At 48.0% G+C, this 23,772-nt stretch overlaps 1 protein-coding gene across 1 annotated transcript in view; it reads left to right on the forward strand.

Annotated features, from left to right (window-relative positions):
- Positions 1 to 23,772, forward strand: part of FAM120A (family with sequence similarity 120 member A) — a 225,659-nt gene that overhangs the window by 188,446 nt on the left and 13,441 nt on the right. Inside the window, exons 13-15 of the mRNA XM_063940739.1 lie at positions 3,140 to 3,349; positions 3,739 to 3,928; positions 7,201 to 7,339. Of these exons, the coding sequence (XP_063796809.1) occupies positions 3,140 to 3,349; positions 3,739 to 3,928; positions 7,201 to 7,339 (539 nt within the window). The remainder of the gene's footprint in view (positions 1 to 3,139; positions 3,350 to 3,738; positions 3,929 to 7,200; positions 7,340 to 23,772) is intronic.

A 23,772-nucleotide genomic window follows, 5' to 3' on the forward strand; every position in this document is an offset into this window, starting at 1 on the left:
GCCCTGATCTCCCGTTTAAAGTAACGGGAGATTGCGGGGGGCGATATTCAACGGTTTCTGCTTTTCGTGCTGTTCGCGCCCATAGAGGAGGTCGGGTTTAGACGCGTAAAGCCGCTAAACCCGCCAAAGTGCTGGTCGCGATCGCGAAAAAATGCAGTTTGGGTGCCCAAGCGGGTTATTTTTCGTGCATTTCAGCTCGCTACCTCGGGGGGGGGGGCGAGCTAAAATGCAGACACCGGCAGCCATTACGCACGAACGGAGCTACAATTGCATAGCTCTGTTTGAGAGCCATCTAGTGGCGGCCAGCGGATAAACGTTTGAATTCCGCCTATTTACCCTAATTATTTAGTAATGTTCTTGATCAAAGCTAAATCAGCAATAGATGCATAATATTTACATTGTATAAAAGAGTTAGTAGTAGTTACCTATTATGTAATCCTGCCTCCTTTTTTCAATCCCGGGATTGAATTGATCAATGATCAATGAAAATATGGCTCAGCAGCCCCACTGGAATAAAATAAAACTTTCATGCCACCTCCCCACTGGAATAAAATAACTTTCTTTCATGACCCCACAGTAAGAAAAACCAGGCCGTGTGACAGACAGTGACACTGTCACACATTCAAGTTGTCTCGCCCTCCTCCTGAGTATGTGATGAATTTGTGCATACATCACATAATGGCCATGTCCGGATATTCATAAGCCAAGCAGTGATCTAGTTTACAGCTGTTGTCATAAAGATGTACATGAGCTAGTAGCTGCATAAAATAAATGTAGTTTGTACTATGAGTGAAAGGAATGGAGGTAAATGTCTTTGCTGCGAGCCGATAGTAATAGAAAGTCAGTATTCAGGATATGAAGTGTGGCGTCCCGCAGCCTCAGGTGCCCGTTATTACCCACAGAAGTCTTCCATTCAATGATTGTTCCATGGTCTCAACTGGAGCCCCAGGAGTGCTGGGAGGAGATGGATGAACCGTTGAATTCTTTGTCCTGGCTGCTGCCTGCGGTGCCTGATTCTGGTGTGTGTGGATGCACTCATCGGTGTGGTGCCATGGTATCCCTGCTTGGTATGTTCTGTGACTGAAACTTCCTAGTTCGGATCTCGCGAAAACTTAGTATGGGATTGCGCAGCGTGACCTCTCTGAAGTCACGCCACACGCAGCTGGCAGCGTCTGAGTGCTGCTAGTGTTAACCGCTGCCTGGCATAAAAACACAAATGTGTACATGCGCAACCTAATCCTACTAATAGCGGGATTGGAGGTGCCAATCCTGGTATTCAAATCCTGGCATTTTTGGCCCAGAATCCTGGGATCCTTCCGTTCCTGGGATTGGATTCCCTAGTTCATACCACACAGAATTAGATGAGCATTAGAGATGCACAGATTTTTTGTTTTCAGAATCTCTGCGTCCTAAAGCTTTGTGCTTAGTTTTATATGCAGCTTGCAACTCTTCTACTACCGTATATACTTGAGTATAAGCCGACTTTTTCAGCACTTTTTTTTTGTGCTGAAAAAGCCACCTCGGCTTATACTCGAGGCAGTGCAGTGTGACAGGCAGAGCAGTGTGAAGGAGGGACACGGAGGTCACAGCGCGCGCCTCTCCTGTGTCCCTCCTGCATCTCCGGCGGCAGTGGCGGGTCTATTAAAGGAAGTACCCGTTCGTGACCTCTGATCACGAACCGGCACTTCCTTTAATAGCCCCGCCACGGCCGCCGGAGATGCAGGAGGGACACAGGAGAGGCGCGCGCTGTGCGCTCCGTGTCCCTCCTTCAGAAGACAGCGCGGGATCGACGGAGGGGTAAGTAACAGGCACTGGGGGAGGGGGCATATGTGGCAGCATGAGGGGCATATGTGGCAGCATGAGGGGCATATCTGGCAGCATGAGGGGCATATCTGGCAGCATGAGGGGCATATCTGGCACTGTGGGGCATATCTGGCAGCATGAGGGCATATCTGGCACTGGGGCATATGTGGCAGCATGAGGGGCATATCTGGCAGCATGAGGGCACATCTGGCACATCTGGCACTGTGGGGCATATTTGGCAGCATGAGGGCATATCTGGCACATTTGGCACTGTGGGGCATATGTGGCAGCATGAGGGGCATATCTGGCAGCATGAGGGCACATCTGGCACTGTGGGGCATATCTGGCAGCATGAGGGCATATCTGGCACTGTGGGGCATATGTGGCAGCATGAGGGGCAAATCTGGCAGCATGAGGGGCAAATCTGGCAGCATGAGGGCAAATCTGGCACATCTGGCACTGTGGGGCATATTTGGCAGCATGAGGGCATATCTGGCACATCAGGCACTGTGGGGCATATCTGGCAGTATGAGGGCATATCTGGCACTGTGGGGGCATATCTGGCACTGAGGGCTGTGTATGGCTAGAGCTGCATTTCCCACCCTAGGCTTATACTCGAGTCAATACGTTTTCCCAGGTTTTTGTGGTAGAATTAGGTGCCTCGGCTTATATTCGGGTCGACTTATACTCTAGTATATACGGTAGGTTCATTGCTTTTCATGGCTGTTCTTAGTCATTATTAGAGGTACGATCATAGCCGTGGAATGTAGTACAGTTGTGCCGTACACTCTGCACAGGATACAGTTGCCTACCATCATATCCAAGAGCAACACAAACATACAAGTCAACCTGATAAATGCTTATTTACAGTTTATTCAACATGAAACTTTATAAATCTACCTTGTAGATTGAGCAAGCAATAAAAAAAAGCTGGTTGGTAGACAGTCCATTCTCCAGGACATGAGACTGAGATGATCTTCTGTTGTTTTTGTTTGTTTGATGGTTTGTTTAGTGTCTTATTGCCAGATGCAAATCTTCTGAACCTTTTTGTTTGTGCTTTTTAAATCTTCTTCTTTTTTTTTTTTTTTTTTCCTTTGAGTTTTATTGTAGGTAAATGGGGCAATTGTCATTTTTGGGCTATTTACCGCGGGCCACCCCTCCTTTTCATTTAGCATTTTGAAACTTTCTCTGCAAAAGGCTTTCCTTGTAAAGACCTTTGTTACAGTAATTCTTAGATCAGTTCAGCATTGTCCCATGGAAATTTTTGCTGTATGTGAAGTTTAATATACACGTAGAAGCCACAGATTAACCTGAAGAAACTTTTTTTTTATTGCAGATCGATAACTTGGACCCCAGAGGGATTCAGCTGTCTGCGTTGTTCATGAGCGGCGTGGACATGGCTCTCCTAGCCAATGACGCCTGTGGACAACCCATTCCCTGGGAGCACTGCTGTCCTTGGATGTATTTTGATGGAAAGTTGTTTCAGACCAAACTCATTAAAAGCACCAGGGAGAAGGCCTCACTAATTGACCTCTGTGATGGTCAGGTATGTAACCGAATGTCCAGGTAAGTTCTGGAGTGTACAATTCCAATGTTCAATTGATGCGCCTATTCTTGCACACATTAAGGCTTGATACCTACATATGAATATCCTTAGCAAGATGTTAAAGAACACATACATTTTTCACACCATAAATGAATAATGAACCTAGCTGACTAGCGTAAGTTGTATTGGATATGCCTTATGGCTATGTTATCTGAATTTAAATAAATTACCTGTAACTGGATCACTGTTGTGATTTACTGCATATAGTAATGTTAGTATAGGACAGTGAGTTTTCAACATCATTTGTCCATTGATTAATACTAGACTTTGTGCCCGAGAGATCTGTGCAAGCATTGTGTCCCACCCGGTAATGTTTATTTATAATGTAGGCGGAACAAGCTGCTAAGGTGGACAAGATGAAACAAAGCATCCTGGAAGGGCTACACTTTTCCAGGCAAAACTACCCACTGCCATTCCCACCTCCTCCCGCCATGCCTTTTTACCCTGCTGCTATGTACCCACGACCTTTTGGACCAATGCCTCCACCGCCAGGCAGAGGAAGAGGATTCTCTGGCGAGTGTAAGTTGAAACCATGAAGAGACCAACATTTCGGAACTCATTTTCTGTTTGCATTAGCCATGGTCATCAGTCACTTTAATTTATTCCCACAATTTTGTTGTGGGGTTTCATTGCATCAATGTTGATGGTCGCTAAGCAATTCTCATCAGCAGGAGTGTCTAAAACAGTGTGGGGTATTTAACTCGATCCACATTGAACCCTAACAGTGTGTGTTTTCAAGGTATCCTCAGGAGTAATTTGTACCACCTGTAGATCTATTGTGTTAGTCGGTTACCACACCTGTACCTACAGCTAGATGATCTAAAAAACATTCACTGTACTAGTTCTGTGAGGACTGGATTTGAGAAACACTGGTTTTAAAGGCTTGGTCCTTGAAGTTTGGAGACTTAAAAATGAAAGACCTCCTACATTCACCGTGTAAACACCTTGTGCAGACTTGGTTTGGAAATCTAAACCGTTTGTTTCATGCAAGATGAAGGAATAAAGTTCTGGTACTCTTGCCCACAATAGTGTCCAAATTACTCATTTGCTCTCGGACTATTCCTTTTTGGACCCACAAACACTTGACACCAAGGGCAGAGGGCTCCTGAGTGGTTCTGAAACTGTGCATTCAGCCACTGATTAACATGCTCCTATAATGTCACAAATACATTGGGGGATATCCAATTATCCCCGGTATAACATAAATTTTTCTGACTTTTTTCTGATGTTTAACCAATCCATTGATTGCTTGGGGGGAAGAAACCCTTTCTCCCGAAAACACACAGGTTCAGTGAAACCTGTGTGTTTTTGTGTGAAATAGCCCCGTTTCCGGGGATTCTGCTAACAAAATCCCTGATAAGCCGCTGCACATGCTGGCTTATCGGGGATAATTAGCTAGCCCCCGGCAGGACAATTAGCCCCAGTAAATTACCAGGGCTTATTGGATATCCCCCATTATGAGACTTCTAGCAGTTAAAGTTAGAAGGTGATTTACATTCGTGGTCCGTCAACAAAAAAAATTCTGGTGACCAAGTGATGTCATTAAGAGGCTTGGAAAGGTGCATAGTGTCACACAGGAGGCTTGGCATATGTCACAGATCTTTGGACTGTTTGGAAAGTGGCTCAAGGCAGATGCCGATTTCAGAGATTTTTAGGTTCCACAAAGGTTTGTTCTGTTTCTAAATGATAGAAAATAAGCATTTCTGGGAAATGATTCCAAATAATATCACCCTCCTCAACTGTTCAAGGACGGTTCTTCAATAGATTTTAGATATATTTAAATATTTTCTTTTTTTTATTTATTAATAAAGCACTTTTAAGTTGTCTTATACTGCCAAAGATTTCAATAGCCTGAACATCCTTAGCTGAGTCGGAGGTTTCCTCTGACAATAAATCTGTACTAAGCCACAGCAGCGCCTCATTTGTCCACGTATGTGTTGATTTTTTGCGATCTGACTATTACTGGTTGTTCACCAGCAGGCATTGTTTTGTAGGATTCAGATAGAAAAGCTGATTTTTTTTTTTAGATTTTTTTTTTTATTAACCTTCTTTGGGTTTGTTATTAATAGCAGAACCAAGGGATATTTAACAGTTAAATTACCTTGTTCATAACTTGATGCTTTTCCTGTGTTTTTTTCAGAAATATCTCCATGATCTGCAACACTTTGCACATGTAACGGTGCCCATACAATGGCATACACACTACACATGATTGCTCTTAAGGGCCCTACACACTTGCAGATCTAAATGAACGATATGAACGTAAACTTGTTCATATCGTTCAGTGTGTATTCACCAATGATGAACGATGCGCGGCCTCGCGCTCGTTCATCGTTGGTGCCGGGTCGCTTATGCATGCAGGCCAATATGGACAATTTCGTCCATATTAGCATGCACTGCTATGGAGCCGGGTGACAGGGGGAGTGAAGAAACTTAGCTTCCCCCGCCGCCGAGTCGGCCGTATCCGCCATCAGGCAGCTCAACGACGGTTCGCTGAATGTGTAGGGGCATTAGTCTATTTGTCCGCTAACCACAGCATGTGTAGCAGTTTGGAGTAACAAAAACACCCTCAATAGTACAGGAATTGATTAGTCAGTGTTAGTTAAGGAAGACATTAATATGGCTCCATGTTGGAATGGCTGCATTCCTCTATAGGGTGCCCATTTACCATTAAACATTTATGGCTTATTCCCCCAAAACACTAAATATTTGTGGTTACCCCCCAAAAATGGGTATCACCTTAATGTAGGACAGAGGCACTGCAGCACATAATCTCCTATATCTGCTGCGATCCCTCCATTGCTGCCTGCAGCCGCTACCCCCATAGGTTTGTATGGTGGATGCAACGCAGTAAGCTTGGTCCCCGTAGCTAATCACATCTGATGATAGGATTAGCCCACTGTAGCTTATGGGAAATTTCGCAGGGAGAGGATTCCTCCGGTACCCTCCTTGGCAGTGGCTGCCACGTATATGTGTGGTCAGCAGGACCGCGCATGCCCACGAGTCCCACTCTGAGCACATCTCACAGACATGCCTCTTTTGGAACCCCTGTCCATGCAGTTGCTCCTTATTAAGTCCTGTTGGTGTAATGACATACCGCAATGTTTTCTTGGGCGCTAGTATCACACCCAGATTGCGTTGAGTATGTGATTAATATATAGACCCCCTAGATCTTTTTGAATCCCTCTGATCAATTTAATCCCTTCTACCACTTACTTTATGTACTATCTGTATATTTATACTTTCTTATCTTGCAGGACTGTGCTTTGCCAAATTTATTTCTTTAAATCCTCTGTTCCAATTGTAGCTGATGAATTGTACAATTGTTGCCCCACAGCTAAGTGAGGAAAGAAAGGCTCCACCATCAGTATGACCTCTTTGTAAGGTTTCTTCTCCTACCAGAATCATGTGATTCTATTGGCTTCCATCCATCACACTCATTTCAGTCTGATAGTTTTGATTTTCTCATTAATGTTTCAATAATTTTCTTCCCACCTGGGACCACTCCCTATGCCCACAGTTTGCTGTAGCATCTGTTTCTGCATGCAAATTGACAACTGCATAATTGAGAGAGGTTAAGTTTATAGACTTAACACCATTAAATGTGTCGGCAGAATTTTTCCCGACCTTTTTATTTATTAATTTTAAGGGATTTGGTTTTGATATCCACTTACAAAGCAAGGTCACCGATGGATTGTATTATGGATCCAGTTAATGTCCAGAAAAGGTGCTTGTTCTAAAGGACATATTTTAAATTCTTGCCATTTTAATTGTGTCTTTTTCCTGTTTAGGGGTCCAGCCCATTCCTTCTCAAGGAGGAAAGCTTGAGATAGCCGGGACGGTAGTTGGCCAGTGGGCAGGGACTAGACGTGGTCGTGGCAGAGGACCATTTTCCTTGCAGGTGGTTTCTGTTGGTGGACCAACTCGAGGGTATGTACAAAAAGTTATCTTCTGTGAATAGCCATCATCCATGGTAAGGCCCAGCCTATGCAATTGCACCCTTGTGTATTCACTGATCTATTCTCAGAACATCTTTAATTTCTCACCTGAATGACAGCTATAGATATCTATAGATATATAGAGATATAGATTGAGAGAGATGATATAATATGCAAACCCACACTCCCTCCCGCTCCTTGATAATGATTTCTGCCACACCTCAAGGATCACCACTTCCCATTATCACCACAGGTTTACTCCTGTGCCATTCCTAATGATTGGAATTCACTCCCTAGCTCCATTACACTTTATACAGCCTTCAAGTGTGCCATTATGACATTTTATCATTCTCGCCAACTTCTCTACCACCTGAACTCTCTGCCCTCTTCTCCACATTGTCCCATATCCCTTGCAGATTGTAAGCTTTTGAGCAGGACCCACTCACATTCTGCTCTGCATAATTATGCCTACTGCACACTGTGTAATGCTGTATCCATGTAAATCTATTTTCTCTGACGTCCTAGTGGATGCTGGGAACTCCGTAAGGACCATGGGGAATAGCGGCTCCGCAGGAGACTGGGCACAACTAAAGAAAGCTTTAGGACTACCTGGTGTGCACTGGCTCCTCCCACTATGACCCTCCTCCAGACCTCAGTTAGAATTTTGTGCCCGGCTGAGCTGGATGCACACTAGGGGCTCTCCTGAGCTCCTAGAAAAAGAAAGTATATTTTAGGTTTTTTATTTTCAGTGAGATCTGCTGGCAACAGACTCACTGCTACGAGGGACTTAGGGGAGAGAAGCGAACCTACCTGCTTGCAGCTAGCTTGGGCTTCTTAGGCTACTGGACACCATTAGCTCCAGAGGGATCGAACACTGGGCCCGTCCATGATCGTCCGGTCCCGGAGCCGCGCCGCCGTCCCCCTTGCAGAGCCAGAAGCAAGAAGATCTTCCTCAAAATCGGCGGCTGAAGACTCCTGTCTTCATTAAGGTAGCGCACAGCACTGCAGCTGTGCGCCATTGCTCCCTGTGTACACCACACACTCCGGTCACTATGGGTGCAGGGCGCTGGGGGGGGGCGCCCTGGGCAGCAATTTGAGTACCTTACAGGTGGCAAACACACTAATATAGCTTACTAGGCTATATATGTGTAAAATACCCCTGCCACATTAATTTAATAAAAGCGGGAGAAGTCCACCGAAAAAGGGGCGGGGCTATCTCCCTCAGCACACTGGCGCCATTTCCTCTCACAGCTCCGCTGGAAGGATCGCTCCCAGGCTCTCCCCTGCAGTTTCGACTACATAAGGGTAAAAAAGAGAGGGGGGGCACTAAATTTAGGCGCAATTCTGTGTAATAAGCAGCTATAAGGGAAATCACTGTGAGTAGTGTAAATCCCGGCATTATATAGCGCTCTGGTGTGTGCTGGCATACTCTCTCTCTGTCTCCCCAAAGGGCTTTGTGGGGTCCTGTTCTCAGTCAGAGCATTCCCTGTGTGTGTGCGGTGTGTCGGTACGGCTGTGTCGACATGTTTGATGAGGAGGCTTATGTGGAGGCGGAGCAGGGGCCGATAAATGTGATGTCACCCCCTGCGGGGTCGACACCTGAGTGGATGGATATGTGGAAGGAAGTACGTGACAGTGTCAACTCCTTACACAAAAGGTTTGACGACATGACAGATGTGGGATAGCCGGCTTCTCAACCCGTGCCTGCCCAGGCGTCTCAAAAGCCATCGGGGGCCCTAAAACGCCCGCTACCGCAGATGGCAGATACAGACGTCGACACGGATACTGACTCCAGTGTCGACGACGGTGAGACCACGGTACATTCCAATAGGGCCATCCGTTACATGATTACGGCAATGAAAGATGTGTTGCACATTTCTGATCTTTACCCAGGTACCACAAAAAAGGGTATTATGTTTGGGGAGAAAAAGCAACCAGTGGTTTTTCCCCCATCTGATGAGTTGAATGAAGTGTGTGATGAAGCGTGGGCTTCCCCCGATAAGAAACTGGTGATTTCTAAAAGATTACTAATGGCGTACCCTTTCCCGCCAGAGGATAGGTCACGTTGGGAGACAGCCCCTAGGGTGGATAAAGCGCTCACACGCTTGTCAAAAAAGGTGGCACTACCGTCTCCGGATACGGCCGCCCTAAAGGAGCCTGCAGATAGAAAGCAGGAGGCTATCCTGAAGTCTGTGTATACACACTCAGGTTTTATACTGCGACCGGCTATTGCTTCAGCATGGATGTGCAGTGCTGCAGCCGCGTGGTCAGATTCCCTGTCTGATAACATTGAAAAGGGAGTCATAATTATCCCGTACTTGGACGATCCCCTTATAAAGGCGAGGTCCAGGGAACAGTTGTTGATCGGAGTAGCACTAGCTCAGACAGTGCTACAATAGCACGGCTGGATCCTGAATATCCCGAAGTCGCAGCTGGTTCCTGCAACGCGTCTACTGTTCCTGGGGATGGTTCTGGACACAGAACAGAAAAAAGTGTTTCTCCCGGAGGAGAAGGCCAGGGAGTTGTCATCTCTTGTAAGAGACCTCCTAAAACCAAAACAGGTGTCGGTGCATCACTGCACGCGAGTCCTGGGAAAGATGGTAGCTTCTTACGAAGCAATTCCATTCGGCAGGTTCCATGCAAGAATCTTTCAGTGGGATCTGCTGGACAAGTGGTCCGGATCGCATCTTCAGATGCATCGGCTGATAACCTTGTCCCCAAGGGCCAGGGTGTCTCTTCTGTGGTGGCTGCAGAGTGCTCATCTTCTAGAGGGCCGCAGATTCGGCATACAGGACTGGGTCCTAGTGACCACGGATGCCAGCCTTCGAGGCTGGGGGGCAGTCACTCAGGGTAGAAATTTCCAAGGACTATGGTCAAGTCAGGAGACTGCCCTACACATAAATATTCTGGAACTAAGGGCCATTTACAATGCCCTAAATTAGGCAAGGCCCCTGCTTCAACACCAGTCGGTACTGATTCAGTCAGACAACATCACGGCGGTCGCCCATGTAAACCGACAGGGCGGCACAAGAAGCAGGATGGCGATGGCAGAAGCCACAAGGATTCTCCGTTGGGCAGAGAATCACGTGTTAGCACTGTCAGCAGTGTTCATTCCGGGAGTGGACAACTGGGAAGCAGACTTCCTCAGCAGGCACGACCTCCACCCGGGAGAGTGGGGACTTCATCCAGAAGTCTTCCAAATAATTGTACACCAGTGGGAAAGGCCACAGGTGGACATGATGGCGTCCCGCCTCAACAAAAAGCTAAAAAGATATTGCGCCAGGTCAAGGGACCCTCAGGCGATAGCTGTGGACGCTCTGGTAACACCGTGGGCGTACCAGTCGGTGTATGTGTTCCCTCCTCTGCCTCTCATACCCAAGGTACTGAGAATAATAAGAAAGAGAGGAGTACGAACTATACTCGTGGTTCCGGATTGGCCAAGAAGATCTTGGTACCCAGAACTTCACGAAATGATCTCAGAGGACCCATGGCCTCTACCGCTCAGACAGGACCTGCTGCAGCAGGGACCCTGTCTGTTCCAAGATTTACCGCGGCTGCGTTTGACGGCATGGCGGTTGAACACCGGATCCTAAAGGAAAAAGGCATTCCGGAGGAAGTCATTCCTACGCTGATTAAGGCGAGGAAAGATGTGACCGTAACACATTATCACCGTATTTGGCGAAAATATGTTGCTTGGTGTGAGGCCAGAAAGGCCCCAACGGAGGAATTTCAACTGGGTCGTTTTCTGCACTTCCTACAGTCAGGAGTGTCTATGGGCCTAAAATTGGGTTCCATTAAGGTCCAGATTTCGGCTCTGTCCATTTTCTTCCAAAAAGAACTGGCTTCACTGCCTGAAGTTCAGACTTTTGTTAAGGGAGTGCTGCATATTCAGCCCCCGTTTGTGCCTCCAGTGGCACCGTGGGATCTTAACGTGGTGTTGGATTTCCTGAAGTCGCATTGGTTTGAGCCACTTAAAACCGTGGAGCTAAAATACCTCACGTGGAAAGTGGTCATGCTGTTGGCCTTGGCGTCGGCCAGGCGTGTATCAGAATTGGCGGCTTTTGTCATGCAAAAGCCCTTATCTGATTTTTCATGTGGATAGGGCGGAATTGAGGACGCGTTCCCAATTCCTTCCTAAGGTGGTATCAGCTTTTCATGTGAACCAACCTATTGTGGTGCCTGCGGCTACTCGGGACTTGGAGGACTCCAAGTTGCTGGACGTAGTCAGGGCCCTGAAAATATATGTTTCCAGGACGGCTGGAGTCAGAAAAACTGACTCGCTATTTATCCTGTATGCACCCAACAAGCTGGGTGCTCCTGCTTCTAAGCAGACTATTGCTCGCTGGATCTGTAGCACGATTCAACTTGCACATTCTGCGGCTGGACTGCCGCATCCTAAGTCTGTAAAGGCCCATTCCACGAGGAAAGTGGGCTCTTCTTGGGCGGCTGCCCGAGGGGTCTCGGCTTTACAACTTTGCCGAGCTGCTACTTGGTCGGGTTCAAACACTTTTGCAAGATTCTACAAGTTTGATACCCTGGCTAAGGAGGACCTTGAGTTTGCTCATTCGGTGCTGCAGAGTCATCCGCACTCTCCCGCCCGTTTGGGAGCTTTGGTATAATCCCCATGGTCCTTACGGAGTTCCCAGCTTCCACTAGGACGTCAGAGAAAATAAGATTTTACTCACCGGTTAATCTATTTCTCGTAGTCCGTAGTGGATGCTGGGCGCCCATCCCAAGTGCGGATTGTCTGCAAAACTTGTATATAGTTATTGCTTAACTAAAGGGTTATTGTTATGAGCCATCTGTTGGTGAGGCTCAGTTGTTATTCATACTGTTAACTGGGTATAGCATCACGAGTTATACGGTGTGATTGGTGTGGCTGGTATGAGTCTTACCCGGGATTCAAAATCCTTCCTTATTGTGTCAGCTCTTCCGGGCACAGTATCCTAACTGAGGCCTGGAGGAGGGTCTTAGTGGGAGGAGCCAGTGCACACCAGGTAGTCCTAAAGCTTTCTTTAGTTGTGCCCAGTCTCCTGCGGAGCCGCTATTCCCCATGGTCCTTACGGAGTTCCCAGCATCCACTACGGACTACGAGAAATAGATTTACCGGTGAGTAAAATCTTATTTTTATAGTGCACACATATTCCACAGGTCTTTACAGAGAACATTTGGCGGTTCACATCAGTCCCTGCCCCAATGGAGCTTACAATCTATGTTCCCTATCACATGTACGTGTAGACATACATAGACATTATGGTTATTTTTCATCGGGAACCAGTTGTCCTACCAGTATATTTTTGGATTGTGGGAGTGAGCAGGAGTGCATTGAAAAAACCCACGCAAGCATGGCGGAATATTAAAACGTTGCACAGTTTGGGCCATGGTGGGGGAATCAAACCCAAAACCTCAGTGCTGTGTGGCAGGAATGCAGACCATTACAGCAACTGTGCTGCCAAATAACCTGTAATTCTATTTTTCTCTAGCATCCGTAAGGGATAGTGGGGGAAACTAGAATGATGGGGTCCAAAGGAGCCAGTGCACTTTAAATTTCTTCAACTGGGTGTTCTGGCTCCTCCCCTCTATGCCCCCTCTGACAGGCAGTTTAGAAAAAAGTGCGCTCAGGAGATGATGCACATCTCTGCAGCTCCAGAGAGTTTTCTTCAATTTCATTTAAATCTTTTATTTTTTTCGGTATGCTGTCTGGGCAACAACATACCTGCACCGTGGGAATTTGGGGGGGGGGGCGGGAGCGGTCACCGGCCTTGCGAGGTGCAGAACCACTTTTCCGCTGCAGGACCACCGTCCTGACGGGCTGTTCGTTCAGCGGCTGTCACAGCCGCACACCCCTAACGCTGCCTGAAGGTGACATCGGTGGTGAGTACACACCGGGGGCCCGGCTAGGGGGGTCCCCGGTTCAGAGTGTGGCAAATCACGGGCGCTATGTACCCGGACCCTCCCTGGGGGTCCAGCTAGGATCCCTGTGTGTACACTTGCTCAACATGCTTAACTAAGAACTTTGGAGACTTTGCCAGTATAAATAATATGTATAGCTCTGGCGCCATTGCAGGGGGCGGAGCTTCCTCAGATCGGGACCAGCGGCGTTTTGGCGCCTTCCTCTGCTTACAGCAGCCATCAGGAGCACACACTTAGTGCTTCCTGGTACAGGGTGTAGCTAAGGGGGAGAGCCGCGTGTATACACTATTCTGAACCTATTTAGGACTGTATTTATTAGTGTCCTAGTGATTACAGAGCTGACGGTCTCACTGGGGCTGTGCAGCTCCAGGTGTGTTGGTATTTCTCCCTCTCTGTGTGTCTCCTCTCACATACAGTAGGCAAAGCAGGCTTGCATTATAACTGTCTGTGTATGTGTTTGTACTTACTGTGAAATATGGGTAAGAACAAGCTGTGCAGTATCTGTCACACCAGATTCTCTCCATTGTCTAATGGCTGTTTCCTGTGAGCAATGTAGTCAATCTTCACAAATTAGTGAAGAAGCTGGGGGAGAGGGTACAGAGCCCCACTGGTTAGGGTCTCTTAAAACTGTGATGTCAGATATGTCATCCCAGCTCACTGCTAATGTGCAGAAAACTCAGCTTCTGCAACAAGCTGTTGCAGATTTAGCTGCTAGGGCTGATACACAGCCCCCCCTCTCTCATGCAGGTCCCCAGAAGCGTGGTTTACCTGCTCTGCTCTCTTGATACAGATGATGATGTCCAGGATGATGGGGATGACCCGGACCCCGTTAGTGGGGATCCCGATTCTACTCAGGATATTGAACCACTATTTTTGGCTATAAGGGATGTGTTACAGCTCCCTCTAGAGGACGCTGCTTCACAGCAGTCGTTTTTCTTTGTACAAAACAAGCCCAATGTCACTTTCCCTGAATCTCCAGAGTTAGATGACTTATTCAAACAGGCCTGGTAAATCCAGACAAAAAATTCCAAGTGTCCAAAAAGTTTTTGCGCACTTTCCCATTTGCTCCTCAAGGTAGAAAATTTTGGGAGGAACCCCTCTGGGGTGGATGTTTCCGTCTCTCGCCTGTCTAAGAAGGCGGTGCTGCCTGCCCCAGGCTTCTTTACTATGAAGGATCCTGGGGATTGAAAAATAGAGACTACCCTAAAATCTATATACACTGCAGCCGGCCTTTCGCAAAGACCGGTCATTGCGGGTTGCTGGATTGACCCATGCCATTCATTCTTGGGCCACGCAAATTCAGAGGGGCCTCTCGGGAGATATGCCCTTAGTTACCATGGTAACCCTACTGAAACACATTCAGGACACTACACGTGTCCTCTGTGATTCCCTCAAGGATATGGGAACATTAATGCTCGGATGTCTGCCATGGCAGTGTCGGCATTGTGGTTGTGTCAGTGGATTGCGGACGCAGAATCCAAACGTAATGTGGAATCCCTCCCCTTTTCTGGGGAATGGCTTTTTGGGGTTGAATTGGATGCCTGGATTTCCAAGGTTACTGCTGGGAAATCCACGTTTCTCCCCTCTGGGTCCCCGCCGGCGAGACGTTCCTATCCAGGGCCGTCTGTCTAGTCCTTTCGGTCTCGCACGTTTCGATCAAAGGCCAGGGGTGCCTCCAATGCTGCTAGAGGTACCAGAGGTAAGTCCAGAAAACCTGCAAGTACCAGTCCTCAAGAGCAGTCCACCAGTTCTGCTTCCACTAAAGTCTCAGCATGACTGTGCCCACCCATCCCGAGGGGATCTCGAGATGGGAGCTCGACCGCTTCACTTCAGCCGTGTCTGGGAGACCTCCTGCCAGGGTACCTGGGTCAGGGAGCTCGTTTCTCCAGGCTACGAGCTGGCGTTTGACAGTACTCCCCCTGAACGATTTTTCAAATCAAGCTTACCAGCTTTGGAAGGATATGCGAGTTACGTTACAACAGGCTATCCGAAAATTGGTCTAGTCCCACGTCATTGTGCTAGTATCTCTACCGCAATGCGGCAAAGGGTTTTACTGAAACCTGTTTGTGGTGCCGAAGCCAGACTGTTCAGTCAGACCCATTCTGAATCTGAAATCCTTGAATCCTTATTTAAAGGTGTTCAAGATGGAGTCCCTGCGTGCAGTGATTGCGGGCTTGGAAGAACAGGAATTTATGGTCTCCTTGGATGTCAATGACGCCTATCTCCATATTCCGATTTGGCCTCCTCATCAGGCGTACCTGAGGTTTGCCCTGCTGGACGATCACTTCCAATTCCAGACACTACCCTTCGGCCTGTCAACAGCCCCGTGGGTATTCACGAAGGTGATGGCGGAGATGATGCTTCAACTCCAGATCCAAGGGATCAATGTGGTACCTTATCTAGACGATCTTCTGATAAAGGCAAGATCCAGGGAACTTTAGTAGTTCCATATAGACCGCACTATCCATCTTCTGTCCGACCATGGATGTATCCTCAACTTACAGAAGTCCCACCTGGAGCCAACTCAGAGGCTCCTGTTTCTGGAGATGTTACTGGATACTGTGGGACAGAAGGTGTTTTTACCAGAGGACAAGGCAAAAACTCTTCAGGAGATGGTCCACATGGTGCTCCGCCCTTCTCGGGTGTCCATACATCTCTGCATAAGGTTGTGGGGGAAGATGGTTGCCTCCTACGAGGCAATCCAGTATGGGAGGTTCCATGCAAGAACGTTTCAGTTGGATCTCCTGAGCAAGTGGTCCGGATCACATCTCCAGATGCATCGGATGATTTGGCTGTCACCTCAGGCCAGGATTTCCCTCCTGTGGTGGCTTCAGTCCTCCAATCTCCTGGAGGGCAGGAGTTTCGGGATTTAGGATTGCACCCTCCTCACGACGGATGCGAGAATGGGGAGCTGTCACCAAAGGGGTGCAGTTCCAGGGCAGGTGGTCATCCCACGAAAGCCTCCTTCCCATCAACATTTTGGAACTTCGGGCGATCTACAATGCTCTGCTTCAGGCATCTCCTTTGCTCAAGGATTACGTGATCCAGGTACAGTTGGACAACGCCACGGCGGTGGCGTATATTGACAAGGAGGGACAAAAAGCAGAGCCTGCACGCGAGAGGTCTCAAAGATACTCCTCTGGGCTGAAAGAAATGCAAAAGCCATGTCGGCAATCTTCATTCCGGGTGTGGACAACTGGGAGGCGGACTTCCTCAGTCGTCACGATCTCCAACCAGGGGAGTGGGGGCTTCACCATCTGGTGTTCCAGCAGATCATCGACTGGTGGGGTTGCCCACAAATAGACATGAGGGCTTCTTGTCTCAACAAGAAACTTCTCTGGTACTGCTCATGGACGAGGGACCCACTGGCGTCGCCTTGGCCGTACCGGCTAGTATACCGGTTTCCTCCGATCCCATTGCTCCCAAGGGTGCTTAAGCGGGTCAGGAATCAAGGTGTCCAGGCAATTCTAATTGCCCCGGATTGGCCTTGGAGGACGTGGTATGCAGATCTTCTGGACATGTCCGTCGAAGATCCTTGGCCTCTACCACTCAGAAGAGATCTTCTCCAACAAGGACCGTTCGTCTACTCGGACTTAAGGCGTCTTCGTTTGACGGCATGGAGGTTGAGCGGAACATCCTAGCTGACAAGGGCCTTTCCAAGAAGGTTATTGCAACCATGGTTCAGGCCAGGAAACCTGTGACGTCTAAACATGATCATCATATCTGGAGGAGATGTGTCTCTTGGTGCGAGGAACGCTCGTATCCGCCTGCAGAGTTTCACTTGGGACGTTTTCTGCAGGCTGGTGTAGATAAGGGCTTACGTCTGGGTTCCATTAAGGTTCAGATTTCAGCTCTCCATTTTCTTTCAGAAGAAATTGGCAGTGTTGCCAGAAGTTCAGACCTTCTTGCAAGGTGTTCTCCACATACAACCTCCCTTTGTGCCTCCTACGGCACCCTGGGATTTGGATGTAGTGTTGAAATGGTCTACAGTCCTCCTGGTTTGAGCCTCTGATGACGGTAGAAGACAAGTACCTCACGTGGAAGACGGTGATGTTACTGGCCCTGGCTTCTGCTTGACGTGTCTCAGAATTGGGGGGCCTCTCGTGTAAGAGCCCATACTTGGTGTTTTACGGGGACAGAGAGGAGCTCCGGACTAGACAGCAGTTCCTGCCGAAGGTTGTCTCCGCGTTTCATCTGAATCAGCCTATCGTGGTTCCGTCCGCTTCTGACTCCTCTTCTCCTCCAGAGGCATTGGATGCTGTGCGTGCCTTGAAGATCTATGTCAAGAGTACAGCTCGGATCAGAAAAACGGATTCCTGTTCGTGCTCTATGATGCGCAGAAAAAGGGTTGCCCTGCTTCAAAGCAGTCAATTGCTCGTTGGATTAGGCTTACGATCCAACAGGCCTATGTGTCGGCAGCCTTAACCGTTCCTAAGTCTATAAAGGCCCACTCTACTAGATCAGTGGGCTCTCCCTGGTTGGCTGCCCGTGGGGCCTCGGCCTTGCAACTATGCCGAGCTGCTACCTGGTCAGGGAAGAACACTTTTGTGAAATTCTACAAGTTTGATATCCTGCAGTCTCTGCCCGTTCCGGAAGCTTTGTGACGTCCCCATCGTACTAGTTTCCCCCAATATCCCTTATGGATGGTAAAGAAAATAGGATTTTAATACCTACCGGTAAATCCTTTTCTCGTAGTCCATAAGGGATATTGGGCGCCCGCCTCTGTGCGTTGACTTTTCTGCAGGTTCTTGTTCTATAGTTACCTGTTCAGATGTTACTGTTGTTGCCAGCCGTTATGTTAGTGGTGTGCTGGTGTGTTAATCTCACCAACCTTTGTTGTATTATTCCTTCTCTCATATATGTCCTTTCTCCTTCGGGCACATTTTTACCTATAACTGCCTGTGGCGGGGGCATAGAGGGGAGGAGAGACAGCACACCCAGTTGAAGTAATGTAAAGTTCACTGGCTCCTTTGGACCCAGTGTATACCCCATCGTACTAGTTTCCCCCAATATCACTTATGGACTACGAGAAAAGGTTTTACCGGTAGGTATTAAAATCCTATTTTCTTTTTCATCCACTAGGGGTCACTGGAGTACTCTTGGGATATGGACGGCTTTAGCAGAACTGAATATTTAAATTTAGTAACTCTCCTCCCCTCCATATTCCCAGAGTACCTCAGTGTTTTTTCTGTGCTCAAGCAGTGACACGCTTGTGTGGACCTTCCACACTTACTTTGCATATTTTATTTTTTATTTTTACTTAGGCACATCCCTTCCCAGTTTAGAAAGAAACTTGGGTCCGGGATAGTGCACGCTGCACGGAGGCAGCGCATGACGTGTCGGTCCTCACAAAGAGCACCCTCACAGCCACACGCAGCTCACTATCTGACTGCAGGAATAGCTGGACGGAGCTTACAGAAGAAGCCCCGTCATAGCCCTCACTACAGGAGACAAGGTATGCTAGAGGGGACAGGGCGGTCAGCTCACGCTGCCGCCCCGCTGTGTGGGGTCCGTGCTTCCTTTCACCGCCGCCCGCACTCGCCGCTGATTATAGGCCGCCCGCCCCCCCCCCCCCCCCTCCCAGCTGCTCCATCCGCCGCTGTACGGGGCTCAGCGTCCGCCACAGCTGCTCCAACTAAGCCGTCCGCCAAGAGCCGCTCCACCGCCGCTCAGACCCGCTGCACGCCGCTCACAGCCGCCGGCCGCATAGCAGGACCGCTCTCCACACTACCGCGCTTCCCGGCTCCCAGCACCCGATCTCCGGCTTCCGGACCCGCTTCCCGCTGGAAGATGCAGCGGTACACGGAGCACAGGGGGAGAAGTCTCCTCACAGGCAGCGCAGCTGCAAGGGGGGGGGGGGGGGGAGTGGCTGCATGCATAGCAGCAGCAGCAATATAGAGGCTGCGTGGGTTATAACAGTAATTACATAGGCTGTTAAGCTTATATTAACCGGGTTAGTTTTGCTAAAGTAGTTACAGGTTCTAAGGACAGGTGTTATAACCTGAGCATGCTTCCTGTTTCTTCCTGTTTGTGATTCCAGAACGTTCCTATCCTACATCTCTACTCCACAGGATGGCGCAGGGGTGTTAGTGGGAATTTTGGATAAGGTTTCATATAGTACTGGCCACGTGCACTGCACTTCGGCCATATATAGACATATATATATATATATATATATATATATATATATATATATATATATATAGACACACCTTAGTAACAATTTTACTGAGTCGTGCAAGTTGTCTGTCTTTGTATATTGTATTGTCTGTCTACATAATGAGTAAGGTACCAGCAAAAACAAAAAAGCAGTTTCACTGCAATGTCTGTAAGAGTGTGTTACCGAATGGTTCTACCACATGCGCAGTGTGTTTTGTAAATTCAGCTACAAATACAATTTCCGCTCCGGTTTCGAAGCCGGTTTCATCCCCGGACCCTCCATGGGAACTGCTAGCAGATGTAATGGCTGGGTTGCAATTAGAATTGGCCGCCGCTCGACACGAGCGGGAAGCGGCAAGATCTGAGTCTCGGGTGAGACCGCCAGACCTACCAGAGGGGTCTCAGCCTTTGCAAAGGTCCAAGTCCACTTTGGGTAGAGGGGATAAATTTCATTTGTCTTATGATTTACCAGTATCTGCTATGTTGCATTCTGACGATTCTGTGCCAGACCTCAATGCGCAAGATGAGGGTGAGGAGGGCGAATTGGACCAGCAGTTAGATAGTGAAGATTTTGACAGCCCAGGCATTGATAATCTCATCAGGGCGGTGCGTCAGTCTCTGAAGTTTACGGAGACTGAGGAGCCTCTCACAAATGATGAGGTGGTCTTTACTAAACGACACAGATCTCCAATGTGTTTTCCTGTTTCGGAATTTCTTAATAAGATGTTAGTAGAACACGGAAGAATCCAGATAAATGGTTTTCTATACCTCGCCGATTTAAGTCTAGTTACCCGTTTCCAGAGTCTGTGACATCTACATGGGAGAATCCGCCAATGGTGGATTCGTCTGTGTCAAATCTTACAAAAAAATTAACCATACCAGTACCAACTGCTACTACGCTTAAAGACCCTTCAGACCGTAAAATAGAAGCTATGCTAAAGTCCATGTATATAGCAGCAGGAGTGTTGCTTAGACCTGGGTTGGTTGGCATTTGGGTAACTAAGGCGCTAATTGTATGGATAACAGAACTCAAGTCTGGCCGACATGACGATCACCTTATACTTCTCACTGATCAAATCTGTGAAGCTGTTGAGTATCTATGTACAGCTTCTACTGACGTCTGTCAGCTCACTTCTCGCCTTTCATCGTCGCTAGATGCTGCACGACGAGCACTCTGGTTGTGGTCTTGGCAAGCGGAGGCAGAGGTTAAGAGAGGTATAGAGGCGTTACCTTACGGTGGCGAGAAGTTGTTTGGTCCTGAATTGGACAAATGGATTTCTGAGGCCACGGGAGGGAAGTCTGTTTTCCTACCATTGCCTCCAACGGTACCTAGACGGAAATACTCTGGGCCAGTGTTCAAATCCTTTATACCTCAGCCCTTTCGAGGCCGTGGTAGAGGAACAGCCACGCCTGGTAGACAAGGTCGAGGACGTGGTTTTCAACAAACCACCACCAGTCTTCAGGACGCTAAGGTCACCGACAAGCCAGTGGCATGACTGGCTCCCAGCCCATCTCGGATCTCCAGTTGTGGGGGCACGCCTTCAGACGTTCCATTTGGCATGGTTCCAGACATCCACAGATGGGTGGATCCGCAATTTAGTGTTAAAAGGTTACAAGATAGAGTTCGACTGTCTCCCGCCATTGCGGTTTTTCAAGACAGGACTGCCTGTGTCGGACGACAAGAGGGCGGTTCTGCAAATTGCTATTCAGTCTCTGCTGGATTCAGCAGTTTTGATTCCGGTCCCTGTACACCAACAAGGTCAGGGTTATTATTCCAGTCTGTTTGTGGTACCAAAGCCGGATGGCTCGGTCAGGCCAATATTGAACATAAAGGGCCTCAATCAGTACGTCACTTACTACAGATTCAAGATGGAATCCCTGCGGTCAGTAATTGCAGGTTTAGAGCCACAGGAATTCATGATTGCGCTGGATCTCAAGGATGCGTACTTACACATTCCGATTTGGCCACCTCATCAGAGGTTCTTGCGTTTTGCAATACAGCAAAACCATTACCAGTTTCAGGCTCTACCGTTTGGCCTCTCGTCAGCGCCTCGGGTATTCACCAAAGTGATGTCTGTGATGATGGCTCATCTCAGATCCCTGGGAGTGATAATAGTTCCGTACTTGGACGATCTGCTCATCAAAGCTCCGTCTCAACAGATGCTCCTCCAACATGCGTTGCTAACGTACAATGTACTAGTTCAGCACGGTTGGATTGTCAACTTCAAGAAATCACATCTGATTCCGTCTCAACGACTTCAATTCCTAGGAATGATTCTCGATACGGTAGATCAAAGAATTTACCTACCAGAACAGACAATGCGCTACGACAAGCAGTGCACATGCTCCGGTCTCAGACTGTCCAGGTGCAGTCAGACAACGCGACGGCGGTCGCGTACATCAACAAACAAGGAGGAACGAGAAGCCGCATGGCCATGCGGGAAGTACCTCGAATCCTCAATTGGGCCGAGCATCACCAAGTGATATTGTCGGCAGTGTTCATTCCGGGAGTGGACAACTGGGAGGTGGATTATCTCAGCCGTCGGGATTTTCATCCAGGAGAATGGCCATTAAATCCAAAAGTGTTTCACATGTTGGTTCAGAGGTGGGGTTACCCACAAGTGGATCTGATGGCATCTCGCCACAATCCTCTGTTGCTAAAACGGATCAAACGAGAGTCCGCCACAGTCATACTAGTGGCGCCTCATTGGCCTCAGAGAGCTTGGTTCTCGGATCTTCGCGGGCTACTCGCAGACGATCCTTGGCCGCTCCCGCTACGTCCGGACCTGTTACAACAGGGTCCGTTCCTTTACCCCGATTTAGCGCGGCTGCGTTTGACGGGGTGGCTGTTGAGACCGCCCTCTTATGAAGAGAGGGCATTCCAGAATCGGTTATACCAACCATGTTACGTGCTAGGAAGACAATTACGGCAGCTCATTATTACAGAATTTGGCGTGCCTATATAGGTTGGTGTGAAGCTCGGAAGTTTACGACATCATCTTTCAAGTTATCCCGTCTTTTGTTATTTCTACAGACGGGGTTGGATGGAGGACTGCGTTTATCTACACTAAAGGTGCAGGCCTCTGCTTTGTCAATTTACTTTCAAAGACGTTTGACTCTTGCCGTCTGTACACACCTTTCTGTAGGGTGTCCTCAGAGTACAGCCTCCATTCATTCCACCTACAGCGCCATGGGACTTGAATCTGGTTTTAGATGTCTTACAGTCTTCATATTTTGAACCCTTACAACAAGTGGATATTAAGTTTCTCACTTGGAAAAATTTTTTCTTCTAGCCTTGGCTTCGGCAAGGCGTGTTTCAGATTTGGGTGCCTTGTCATGCAAGCCACCATATTTGGTGTTTCATGATGACAGAGTGGAACTTCGGACGAATCACGCTTTCTTACCAAAGGTAGTGTCATCTTTTCACATCAATCAACCAATAGTAGTTCCTGTGTTAACAGGAGATTCTGGAACTTTGGATGTGGTACGCGCACTACGCGTTTATGTATCCCGAACGTCTACAGTTCGTAAGACGGATACATTGTTTGTTCTTTGTGATGCTGCCAAGATGGGTTGGCCAGCTTCTAAGCAGACCTTATCCTGATGGATTAAACTGACCATACGTCAGGCTTACCTTCATGCTGGGTTACAGCCGCCTACATCAATAACAGCTCATTCCACACGTTCTGTGGGAACTTCATTTGCAGCTGGTCGTGGGGCTTCTACGACGCAGCTTTGCCGTGCGGCTACATGGTCATCAGTGCACACCTTTGTGCGCTTTTACAAGTTTGATACGTTTGCGGCATCAGCATCTAGCTTTGGCCGCCTAGTGTTACAGGTGCCAAACAGCTCTCCCGCCCACGGGGAAAGCTTTGGTACTTCCCAAGAGTACTCCAGTGACCCCTAGTGGATGAAAAAGAAAATAGGATTTTGGTACTTACCAGGTAAATCCTTTTCTTTGAATCCATAGGGGGGACTGGACGCCCACCCAGAGCAGTTTTTACCTGGTTTGTGGTAAGTTCAGTGGATCTTCTGATAACACATTCTCACCGACTGGTTCAAATTTTCAAGTTCTATCGGTTATGGTGTCAACTGTTTAGTTGTCAGTAACGTTATGTGTCAACTTTATTATTGTCCGTTATGTTGTAATGTTATATGTAATTCTCCATTGTTCATCCTCTCTATCGCTCCTGTTCGGCTCAGTAAAAAACACTGAAGTACTCTGGGAATATGGAGGGGAGGAGAGTTACTAAATTTAAATAGTGCCTGTTCTGCTAAAGCTGTCCATATCCCAAGAGTACTCCAGTGCCCCCTATGGATTCAAAGAAAAGGATTTACCTGTTAAGTACAAAA

The sequence above is a fragment of the Pseudophryne corroboree genome, chromosome 9, assembly GCF_028390025.1.
Source record: "Pseudophryne corroboree isolate aPseCor3 chromosome 9, aPseCor3.hap2, whole genome shotgun sequence".
Lineage (NCBI taxonomy): Eukaryota > Metazoa > Chordata > Amphibia > Anura > Myobatrachidae > Pseudophryne > Pseudophryne corroboree.